This window comes from Dicentrarchus labrax, unplaced genomic scaffold (assembly GCF_905237075.1).
Source record: "Dicentrarchus labrax unplaced genomic scaffold, dlabrax2021, whole genome shotgun sequence".
In the NCBI taxonomy this organism is placed as follows: domain Eukaryota; kingdom Metazoa; phylum Chordata; class Actinopteri; family Moronidae; genus Dicentrarchus; species Dicentrarchus labrax.
In genome coordinates, this window is record NW_026136724.1 from 15,768,882 (window position 1) to 15,781,423 (window position 12,542).

Consider the following 12,542-nt stretch of genomic DNA (forward strand, 5'->3'; position numbering starts at 1 on the left):
ACAGCACTATATGCGTCCTTCTGGGGACCAGATGATGTTTTTCCACTTGAACATCATATGAATATCTGCGTTTACTCAAACTCTTGACCTCCACCTGGGACCATTTCTGAGTGCCTGTTTATTGTTGACTACTTCTCCTTAAGCGTTATTATTTGCTACGCCTTGTATTGTGGTAACGTGCACTCCTGTGACCATGAAGCGATATTGTGGGGGAACTATGCTGATTTTTCACATTAAAGCCAGTTGACAGGTCTGGAGGAACAGTACATCATATGTGATATAAGCTTGTTGTGTCATGGGTTATACTGAGGATGAAATCTGATAAATGTCCTCAAGTGTGTCAACATTTGCTGCACTGCTTTCAGTTCACGCTGGTAAAGGCCCTTCATTTAGGAGTTATATGGCGTCTTTAGAGTGTTTAAAATCACTCCAGAGTGGCAATTTATAGCAACCCCAACCCAGATCTGATAAATACTTGTTATGCTGGGTACCATTTTTCTATACTAATGTCAATAAGATGCCTGAGTGTCAGTACTGCTGCTAAAATAGTGTTTTATATGAAAACTTACTGAGAAATATAAACATGTTTGTCTATAAAACCTTTTTTTCATGCAAGAAAAGTATCAAAATGTTTCAAATGTTAAGTTTTGTTTGTGAAGATTAATGAAATCTAAAATTAACAAAGATTTCAATCAGAAACTGCCCAATAAACAAACCAGTACGAATGACAGCAAGCACTCAGTGGCAGGTTATCGATAGTCTTTGATACTCTGTGCCCCATCCAACCATTGTCATGATTGATCAATCTGAGTTGTTTTCACAATAATAAATTGTTTTGTCTGTAAAATGTCAAAAAAATAGAGATAAATGGCTGTTTTTAATTTCCAAAAACCCAGGGAGATGAGTTCATATGTTTGAACTGTATTCAACAATCCAAAACCTAAATATATTCACTTTAAAACAATATAAAATAAAGAAAAGCAGCAAATCCTTGAGAAGCAACAACTAGAGAAGTTTTTGCTTGATCATTTTCCAGGACATCTTCCAGTTTTCTTGACAATACAAACAGTCATATTATTTACCAGCACCACAGACACATTTCACTCCACTTTTATTCTCCCTTTTTTTAAATGATGTTGGGTTCATGATGAAGTGTCTCAGATTCATTACAGGTAGGTCTCCAGAGATTTGACGACAGTTTTCCTCCAACGTTGGTTCACGCAGGCAATCTGAAGGGCTAAAATACAACTAACATTTTCCAGGACAACATCGATTATTTCCAGGAGATTTGGTCATTTTGATACAGTTCCAGGTGTTTTAATGACTGGAAAACAAGTCTCCAAATATCCAGGTTTTCCAGGATGTGTGGGAATCTTGTAACTGTGGAAAGTTGTAAATTTTAGGAGCAGACATATATTTGAAAAAATGGAAACATGTTGGCAAATAAACCCGCACCAAAAACACACAAAAAGGTGAAACCTAAATTGGATACCCTTTTATTTTCATCAGTATTTCAGCAGCTTTGACAGACAAAATACAACTTATTACTTTTTGTGTCTTTTCTTCCTCCACAGGGTTTCAGAGTTTCCCAGAAACAGGAGGAGGAGGAAGAAGGGCGGCTGTGATGAATGGAGGAAAAACATAGAGGAAAAAGAAAAACATACAATCGTGTTAAAATCCTACCTCTGACATTTTCAAGTCTTGACACCACGTTTGTGCAGAGAACTACATGTGTTTCACTTCTTTTACACGAACCATAACATTTTTTTTAAAATCTTCAAACTGAAATGAACCGGGCAAAGTACAGGTTATTATGACAGTTGCATATGTAGACTGATGGATGTACTTGAATCCACTGTGAAGAGTGAGAGCAACTTTTTGAGACCTCAAACTGTCCTTTTATAGTCTTTTTTGTGCTGTGCCAAAGCATGTGCTGTTAGAAAAGTCAGTCATTTTTTAGTCGTTTTTAAACATCTACTCAGGAGGGAGTTTTCCCCCTGAACTCGTCACACAGGCATGAAAGCATGGATCAGCAGCAGAGACGTTCAACGCGTGTCCATGAAAAAAAATGACACATGGCAGATTAGAAATTTACATAAAGACACGCGCACACACACACACACGCGCACACACACACATTTATATATATGTAGTCAGGCAGCATTAATGTGCCTTTATTTTCCTACTCCTCTTTTCCAGAAGAGAGCACACATGAGATACTTTTCTAAATCCGCCCTCTCTCCACTTGTCAGCTTGTTCGCTCACAGTTCTAATTGTTAAATTTACAGTGCCTCAGTTTTAAAAGTGCTGCACATGTTAAGTAGCTATTTACACATAGAAAAATAGGAGGAAGGGGAGGCGGGCGGGCGGGGTTACAGACATTACTGTGGGGCATTTTGCTGACAAAGCCGTGGAACTGACAGATATAAATTTATCCTCTACTTGTAATGAAATGCTTGTTCTGACTGAGACAAACACACACACACACACACACACATTCAACTGAAACACTGCATAACCATTCAGTGTTCTGAAGAAAATAGTCATGTGCTCACATTCTTATACAATATACACTGTACACACTCGCGAGGACGAGTGAGAGAATGATTTGTCTCATCCTCGCCCCGAATATGAAAGCACTAAATTACAAGTTTGATTTCAGTGCAGTGCAAAATAAGTCTTTTTTTTTTTTTTAAGACATTCCTCTGAAGATACAGACATTCAGTTTTCCTTTATACCTACAGGGTTGAATGAAGCTCGTCTAAGATTAGCTGTGATTTCTTTATTTTTTTGTTTCAACTTACACAACAGTTATAGTGTAGGAAGGCTGTTCTGTAGGCACAACCATGTATATAGATCCTCATCCTCTTTCTTTCACACAAACACACACACACACACTTTAAGTCTCACTAAATGTCACTTCTCCCTTTTCAACCCTCTCCGAATATAATCGAGCCTCCACAGTCCAAAGTGGAGAACATAAAACAGACGACAAGCGTGTAAAAACATGTATTTTTGAGTCTCCACAGACTCTGCATTGCTTTATGAAGGAATTATTTTGAAGTCTATAATCACGTGGTGGCTCACTCAACAAATAAGCGTGTAAAGGGAGCAGTTTTAATCGAGAAATGCCTCCCCCCTTTTTTTCCTTCACTTGTTGATGTTGCCTTTAATTAAGTTGCTGACCCTCGACCCTCAGGCCTTATGACTGCAGACCAGTGGGGGGGCTGAATGACTTGACTGGCTGGGTGTGAAGAGAAAGAGAGAGAGAGAGCCGAGTCTAGCTGGTGTTGACTTTGAGGTTCTTCATGCGGTGCAGCAGCGAGTCCTTCTCCATCTGAGCCTCGGCCAGCGCCATCTTGGCTCGAGACAGCTCCACTTTCAAACATTCGTTTTCCTCCACCAGCATCTGTAAGCAAACGACAAAGAAGGGCATGTGTCAGTGTGTGTGTGTGTGTGTGTGTGTGTGTGTGTGTAACTAAAAAGTGACAAAAAGTTGTGTTTGCTGAAGAATCCACATATGAAGGACAAAGATCCATAAAATTAAATAAATAAATAAAATAAATTAGAGCCACATGCATGCTTCATGAAATGGTGCTGAACAAAAGTTTGAATTAAAAAACCTTCTTAAAAAGCAGCGGTAGTTTGTTCAAACCCTTGGTACGACCTGTGTTTGAGAGGCAGAAGGAGCATGTTGTTGTTAAACTTCTATAAAACTTCTGAGGGAGGAAATTAGGGTGAAAAGTCGGGCATAAAAATCACATTGGCATCCCATTTCTTTCTGACAGTAAACACTTGAGTTCTCATGTTCCTCCAGACATGAAACAAGACATGTATACAAATAATCTGCTTCTATAAATAAAGGCATCTACTCCTTCAACCTCATTAAAACTTACAGAAATCTATGAATATAAGTAAGTAAAGTAAGTTTTCCTGCTGGACACAAGATGTCTCCTACACAGTGAAGTCCATTCTCAGTGTATGTTCACTGGTGGCTTCAGGTTTCTACATCACACTGTACAAGTTTATACTGGACCAGAATTGACTTCCAAACTATTTGTGATGACACAAATCATGCTCGTAGGCCCCGCCCCTTAAAAATCTGACTTTCAACGAGCACAGAGAAACTTTCCACTTTCAGCAGATGAATGTGAAAACATCCTTCTAGTGTCAGACTCTGCACAGACATCATTCTGCACAGTGAAGCTCAAACTGTAGGAACAAGAAGAAAAACTAATTTTTGAGCAGAGGGGCACTTTGCAGCTTAAACCAAGTAGTTTTGGTTGCCTAAACCTTACTAATCCTTAACTATAAAGGTGGCAGAAAAGAATTTAAATGACAAACAACCTGTTTTTTTTGTTTATATGGGAGCACTTGCTGGTTTTAAACATCATTATGTAACTATTCACTGAAAATCTGAAAATATAACTCGTTTTCTTCATAAATTGATGAATATCACTCCCACTGTAGAAGAAACAGAAGCCAAGCAGGAAGCTGGAATAGCTTGAAAACCAAAATTTGGCACTCCATCCAGAATGATCAGTAAAGAAGAAGCCTTTCTTGTTCAGTAGTTTGTGTTTGTGGGAGGAAAAACGACGCAGAAAATATGCAATTCTTCACCTTAAAGATTGTCTGCAGGTGTTTGTTTGTGCCTGTATAAACCCCCACACACAATATCCTTTCATGTGTGTCTCACCTTTTCTCTGGTGGATGGAGGAGGGCTGGTGGGCGGGGCTTGGGTCTGTGTAGCCTTTGGTACACTGCAGACGGCGCCCACAACCTCAGGGACCGGGCTCAGAGTGCTGCCAATCAACTCGCCCTCTTTCCCGGGTTTGGTCTCCGCTGCCGTGTCCACTGTGAGGAGAAACAGAGACATCGGAAGGGAATTTGAAGGTGTGGATGAATCGAGCGTGGACTTAATGGGACATTTAATAGGACGTGTTACATAACTGCAGTGAATCAGAGCTGAAGTGGAGGTGGAAATATCTGGCAGACTTTAAATATTTTTTATTTGAGCGTGTTGACCTACAGTATATACATATACATGGGCACGTATATTTCCTTTTTATATTTTTTTTCATTTAAACATATGTATATAACAGTGAACTAAACATATAGAATAATAAATAATATTAATAGATAGTAGTCTTTGTTCTAATTTTAAGTATTTTAGATATTCATTTGAAAATATTCATCCAATAAGTCTGCAATATGTAACATTTCCGCAATAAAATGTCAATAAACACTAGACCTATGTTATATATTTTATTGTGTTGTGTACTTACATTATCTCAAATGTTTCCAACAATGTCCACACACAGAGAAATCTGTCATTTTATTCAGGTAGCGGTGTGTTTCATCGGTCGCCTGTCAATGGCGTCATATCCACGTTTGCGCATGCGTTGTGGTTGTTTTTTACCAACCAATTTACTTTTAATTCAGTTTTAAGCCAATTTTATCATAAGATCTTAGTTTTCAACTATATATATTTAGCCAGATGAAGGTTTTAAGTCATCGGATGTCTGGATCTTATCGGAGAAACAAGCTGAGCTAACGTTAGCAGCAAATCGCCTCGTAGCCCCTCCAGGACTTCCTTTGTCTGCCGAACAGCGTCAGAGAAGGAGGAGACTACTGCAGATAGCTCAGCTCCTGATAGAAACCTCCTGAACTATGAACACTGAAGGAATCCTAACTGGGAGAAGCTGACTGCAATGACGCCAATGGTGGTGAAACAACTCCAGATGATCCCAGGCTACTACCCTAACAGCAGAATTTAGATATAGTACTTTTAACTTGGGGCAAAGAAGATGTGGAGTATTGTGTCGTCTGCAAAAAAGCATCAGTCACAAGTGGAGGAAATCTTAGGCTATATTTTGTGTAATCTCTCCTCTGAGTAATGAATTAAACAGTGTCCTCATCAGAATATCAATGATCCTCCCATTTAGTTTTTACTAGAGTAGAAATATCTGGCAGATGAAAATGTGTTGTGCATTTGTCACCTCCTATAGAGAAGGAGCCGTCGTCTCCTCTGTGTATGATGAGACTGTCCACATGCAGGGTGATTGGGGAGGGCTCGGAGTCGGAGGGATTGTCCCGGGGACCGTCGTCCTGCAGCAGAGACAGCACATGTTGAGCGTGGCAGTTTTGATGTGTGTGAGCGTGTGTGTGTGTGTGAGTGAGTGAAAGGGGGATTATCCATTTTCAGGTTTCCACATGAGTTCCAAAGGAAATCTACTCACCCGTGAAGGAACCCATGAGAGAAAGCAAAGAGGCCTTTCTATGTCATTAAACATTCAGTTCAAATCCAAATTCCAATTAGGCCATGGTTCAAAATATTTGACTTGGTTATAGAAGCTACTGTGCTGTACAGCAGTGAGTTATGGGGTCTATTACCGCAACACGATTGGAAAAAGTAGGACAAATATGCTGCTGAAATCCTGCAGGTAAACAGTAGTTCTACAACAATAACCTCAGGGTAAAACAAAAACTTTTAACTCTGAATAAAAGGAAGGAAGTATTATATATATATATATATAATAACATAAGGGATTCTCACCTTTAAGTTGATGTGCGTGTCTCTGATGCTGATCTCCATCGGAAGCACCTGCGGCGCAGAGTCGTCCTCCATGAAGTGGGCCAGGTTACGCATCGTGGACATCAAGAAGCTTGCCTGGTATCCATGGAGACGCAGCTGTAAGAAGCCGTTGCGCTCGGCCAGCGGGGAGTGAGCGGCGGCACAGGGCCCGCTCTCCAGGCGAGCCTGCACCTCTGGACTGTGAAGGCCCTTGACAGACGCAGAGCTGATCTCGCCACCAGCTGTGAGGGAGGAGTCAAAGGCTGCAGTTAGCATCAGCTTCAGTGTCACGCCTGTGTTGTGCATGTAGAGATGATTCAGCTGAAATACACTTAGACCTGACATTAAAATACACCCAATATGAAATAGGATTTCTCTGTCCTTTAACTGACAGTAAAGCTCCTCTTTCTTGTTCAATGCACTTGTTAATATTTTGAATATGTTGGTTTTAGAATTCCTCTTTTTTCTATTTAATTATTTTCTCAACACTGAAATATTTTGACGTCTCATCTACATTTGACCTGAATGTATCTAATTGAATTGTATCTAAAAAATGAAAAGAGAGCGTAGATGATTATTATTCAATCTGCTTTGTCATCCTCCTCCTGATCTACCACAGTTAGTCTGATAAGCTAACAGTAAGGGAGGTGTGGGTGGATGCCAACAGGCCTCTACAGCATTCAATATTGCATCACATTTCCTGCCGGTTCACTGTGACTTTAAAGCGTACTTCCAGTTGCCCACAAAGATGCATAACTTCTGTAGCCCATCATTATATCATGCTTGATTTTATGTAACTTTGCTCACTCTAAAAAAAAAAAAAAAAAAAAAGGGGGTGCATGTTAAGGCCAGGTTTAAATGAGGGTGAAGTCATAGGTGGGATGAAGGAACAGAGAGGAAGCAGAGCATCAGAAAGAGGAGTGGGAGAGAAAGTTGGAAACAAAGAAAAAAGCAAAGTGAGCTGAAAAATAGAGGAGCAGGAAAGAATTAAGAAAAAGGTGGGCTGAAGGAGACTTGAGATTTTGTACGATCCCACGGGCTCCTCGCTGCAGTGATGTTTAATTATTTCCGAGGACTAGGGATTAGAGGCTTTAGTGGAAACTCCCACCTAAGTATTGAGGATTCAAAGGGAAGTTTTAACCATTGAATCTTTTTTTTCCCCTTCCTTTTATGAATTTGACACTCTACAAAATGAAGCTCCGAGTTACTGAAAACTGTGAAAGACGTGAATATAAAGTGTTTCACCCATGAATGACCTGAATTATTTGACTCTCGGTACCATGAAACGTGATGATACGATTCCCTGTTTATTGAAGGAAAAAAAAAAACAACAGGTGAAGGTGGAGGAAAAAGTGAGGAGAGAGAAAGCAGACAAACAAACTGATGAAAGTTGGGTTTGACAGGTGTTAAACTCAAGGGGGAGGGTAATTAAAACCTCCTTTCAAACAAACTTTACACACAAATTCAGCTAGCAAGCACACACGCACAGGCACAAGTTTATTTAAAACAGACGAGAGACACCACGAGTTGCAATAGAAACACTAAGCAAGGCATGAAAATGGCCACTTAAAGAAATCTTTTCATTATGACAGCGAGAAGAGTGTCACATCCCTTTAATATGCTCTCTGAAGGAAAAGTCAAGAGAGGGTTAATACCATAGAGCAATTTCAGAACCTGCAAAACATTCAAACACACACACACACACACACAAACACACACACACACACACACACACACACACACACACACACACACACACACACACACACAATGCTGTCAGCTTTTCTCAGATAAAATGACATATTCTCTCTCAATCCTGGGCGGCTAAGGTCGAGGCAAATGGAGGGAGAGAGAGGGGGAGAGAGAGAGAGAGAGAGGGAGGGAGGGAGAAAGAGAGGGAGGCAGCCAGCAGCCAAGGACTGAGTGACTGTGATAAGACAGGGACGGAAGAGAAAGGATGGCCTAGAGAGGGAGGGAGATGAAGGGAAGAAAAGGAGGGGGGCGGGGGTTAAATGACAGAGGATTAGTAGGAAGATGGAGTAGGAGCTAGAGGGAAGAGTGAGGAGGAAAGGTGGAGGGAAAAAAATGGAAAAGGAGGAGGGATTGCTCTGGTGAGATAGGGAGGAGGAGGAGGAGGAGGAGGAAGAGGAGAGGAAGCGAAGGGGTAAAGCTGGCGTTTCTCTCATTGCCTGAATCACTGGACTGAAACTGCAAAGTCTGCTGCAGTGGAGAGATGAGGGAGGTGGGGAGAAAAGGAGAGGAGAGAGGCGGCACAGAGAATGGGAAGATCAGGGGTTAACACCAGTCTGCACAAATAGTCGCAATTAATTTGAATGTGGCTCACACAAACACACACAATTGAGTATCTGGGCCTAATGTTGCAAATAATGGGACCACTCACTCTATTACTGTCATTTTTAAACCTCAGTGTCTCACTCACACACACACACACACACACACACACACACACACACACACACACACACACACACACACACACACACACACACACACACACACACACACACAGACACACAGACACACAGGAAGAAAGGGATCCCAGTGTCACTCAACACCCCCTTGTTGCTGAAGAATTAGCAGTCAACCACACACACTTCATGCAATCACTTGCATTGCAACACGCTGTATCTATGTACGACTGCAGTGCATGCCGTCAAGCAAAAGTCCTGAGTCTGGGAATGAGATTGGACAGAAGACAAACTGGAAGAAAACACACACACACGCACAATTTGTGTGTAATACACGCACACACATAGGTGGGAAACAGACTCGCTGAGGCAAGCATGCATGTTAAGTTACAGATGGTGAATTAACACACAGCAGTTACCTTGGCTGCTTTGAGCAGGTATTGGTACTGAACACACCATACCTGTGGGGAGTTATGGCAAGGTAAATAAAAGGAGGGTGTGTGTTAGTGCGTAAATGTGTGTGTGTCTGTGTGTGTACACTTGAAATAGTGGTGAACCTATTCTAGGATTCTCTAGGGCTGCAACTAAAGACCATTTACTTCATAGATTCTTCCATTATTCCAATAATTAAACATCACAATATCCTAGAGCTCAGTCAGACATGATCAGATGTATCTAGAGCTTATTTTACTGTAATGCAAGACCAAGAAACGTGATTAATTCTCATATTTAAGAACCTGGAAGCATCAAATGTTGGACATTTTTAATGAAAACCGAGTGAAAAAATTAACTGCTTTCTATGTGTTACATCTCTACAATGCTTCTGTTCGGAGTCAGTTGTGGGTTAAACAGGAATATCTTGATGTTGCTTTCGTTCCATCGGTCTCGTGTTAAAATGTGAACAAGCAAAATACAAGCGAAAGTGGGAGGGGGTGGGGCGGTTATGGAGAATCCTGGTGGTTTAAACCCAACAACACAGCGTTAAGTCTGTTCTAGGACCATCATCACATGTTCTTCCTCTCTCTGCTCTTGTGTTTCCTCTCACTCTCTACTGTCAAATAAAGTTAGTTACGTGGCTGGCTTTAGTCTAAATCCACACACACACACACAACACACACACACACACACAGACACACACACACACAAAGACACAGACACACACACCAATCATTCCCCTGCTGTTCTTCCTTGTTTTCTAGCTGACCTACTTGTGTGCTTAAATCTTGACAAATGCCCCTTCACTTTCATCTTCAGCATTAGTTTGAACCTGAGCCTGTAGCCTTCTTTCACAGAAGTCTATTTTGGTGGATTTGGTTTATGTAATCAACAAGCTCACATTTTAAAAACAGCACCAGCTTGTCCTTCACTCCAGTATTTTGCCAATTTGTGGTTCGCCAAATACGGAGATATTATGATGCAACAATATTCCTTAATTTAACAAACCAGGAACATCAAACAAATATTAAAAGTATATTAGTTTCAAACCAACTTGACAATGGTTGTGGTATTATTTCTATAACTGCTTCACTTCTTGTTGCATGGAGGATTTCACTACTTAATTCAGCCTCCAGTCTCTGGCATCATCTTTACTTCTTTGGGCAATATTTTGCTTTATGCAAGGGGATAAACTTTTCCTTTTAAACTTTTCTCATCCCAACATCTACAATCAAGAGAAACTCTAAAATTTTAGATCAACTTGCAGAACTGTTGCTGTTTTATGCCACAAAAGAAATCAGGCATATTTCCTGCTAAAACCTAACCTAATGAACCTAATATTACAGTATTGTTTTGATCTTGTTCGTCCACTGTAATTATGTTTTTTGATTAGTGTGGCAGGGATACCTTGAAACTAGAAAGCATACAGAATAATGCCTGTTAACTGTAACACACCACATTAGAGCTCAAATTAAAAAAAAGCACCATATTTCACACAATTCAACATGTATGCAGACTTCTTCTTACCCAGGCTGCGGTTGCTGAGGTACTGCCTGAGGCTGACATTGCCCAGCTGGCTGGGTGTGACCTGGCCCACCTCCAGAGCCACAGCCGTGCTCTCGCCCTCCGCCTCCATGCCCACACACACCGACTGCACCTTCAACATCAGCACCGACACCTGGAGGAGAGGTTAGCATACAAAGTGCGCCGTCTGAAAGGGTTCCTACATTTCAAAATACACATCTTCCAGACCTTTCTGACTCTAGTACTGTACAAACTATATCTTCAGGCCAGTATAACAATTATTTACAGTTACAGTAAATACTCAGTGAATCCATAACAATATAAATCTGATGTTATGTGTGTGTACCAGAATATTGTTTCTGTATCTTTCCAGATATTTTATGTTTCCAAACTTTCTTCTAGACTTCTAAACCAACTTTTGGTATCTTACTATATCTTTGGTGGGATCGTCGGTGCTCTGGGAGGTTGCGCTGACAGTGTCGGGGGACACGCCTCCCTCCTGCTCCTGACCGATCACTGCCTCGGCGGCGCTCTCAGTGGCACTCTGTTCGCTGATGGCGTCCTTGAAGCCTGAGATGGACACGTCATCTGTACCGTACGCAAATATATACAAATATTACTCACACTGACAAGACACACATTTGACTTTGCCTTATGTACATTGTCAGGCTTTATCAATACATCTTAAGAGTAAAGAAACTTCCCCTGCAACACTGCACATTACTGACATTACAGAGCAATGCTGCCACCTTCTGGTTTATACAGTTGACTACCAGTCCATGTGCAGTAATCCTACTTACCTTCCTACCTAAAAATATTAATCCTTGTAGGGTCATTTTCTCGTACAAACACCTTTTACTGTACATTTGTGTGTGATAGTGCATTAAAGTTTGCTCCACCTCTCTCCAGCAGACTGTATGTGTCTCCGTCCTCCATCAAGTAACTGTCTATGGAGATGTTGTCCAGCGACTGCAGGGACGGACTCTTCTTCATGTTCTTATAGGACACAGAGAAACTGGACTGGGAGCGGTCCCGCATCAAACGACCACTACAACACAGACACAAGGCATGGGTGTCACGTATAGAAGAGAGTGTGAGGGATCAGATCATTTTAATCATATATGTTTCTGTATAGTTTGATATCTGCTCGGGCAACACTGTCCATGCATGCCACTGATTTACGACTGATTTTAAGAGACCAGAAAAGAGGAGAAAAAACAGGCCTGAGTGCTTTTATTTCACCATATCTGATAGGAATTTTGTTCTTATGCTGACACTGAGCCGAGAACTACTGCGCTCTCAGAGAGCTGACAGGGCTTACTCAACAAGTCATGAATTAAATATCGCTTCATTCCTTTGTGTGGTGTTGTTTAAGGTCATGTAAGAACCAAGTGTGCTATCCTCCCAAGCGCCAGAAACGATCTAAAGAAAAATCACAATGGACAAAATCAAAGTGGCTCCCGAAAAGACTGAGAACACAAGGCTGGGGGAAAAAAAGAAGAAAAAAAAGATTTGTTCACAAACAACTCTACCATCAACCACAAGTCAACAGGCTGACACCAAACAACACAAAAAACTGA

At 41.0% G+C, this 12,542-nt stretch overlaps 1 protein-coding gene across 4 annotated transcripts in view; it reads right to left on the reverse strand.

Annotated features, from left to right (window-relative positions):
* Positions 1–1,480: 1,480 nt before the first annotated feature.
* bltp3b (bridge-like lipid transfer protein family member 3B) overlaps positions 1,481–12,542 on the reverse strand; it is a 32,718-nt gene continuing 21,656 nt past the window's right edge. For 2 of the 4 annotated variants that reach the window (XM_051391658.1, XM_051391656.1), the window contains 8 exons: positions 11,862–12,010; positions 11,393–11,550; positions 10,966–11,116; positions 9,423–9,464; positions 6,557–6,816; positions 6,000–6,108; positions 4,697–4,854; positions 1,481–3,409 (listed from right to left, as the gene is read on the reverse strand). In XM_051391658.1, the coding sequence (XP_051247618.1) occupies positions 3,281–3,409; positions 4,697–4,854; positions 6,000–6,108; positions 6,557–6,816; positions 9,423–9,464; positions 10,966–11,116; positions 11,393–11,550; positions 11,862–12,010 (1,156 nt within the window). In that variant the 3' untranslated portion in view covers positions 1,481–3,280. Of the gene's footprint in view, positions 3,410–4,696; positions 4,855–5,999; positions 6,109–6,556; positions 6,817–9,422; positions 9,465–10,965; positions 11,117–11,392; positions 11,551–11,861; positions 12,011–12,033; positions 12,385–12,542 lie in introns of those variants that run through there. The other 2 variants (XM_051391657.1, XM_051391659.1) reach the window with 2 other exon arrangements.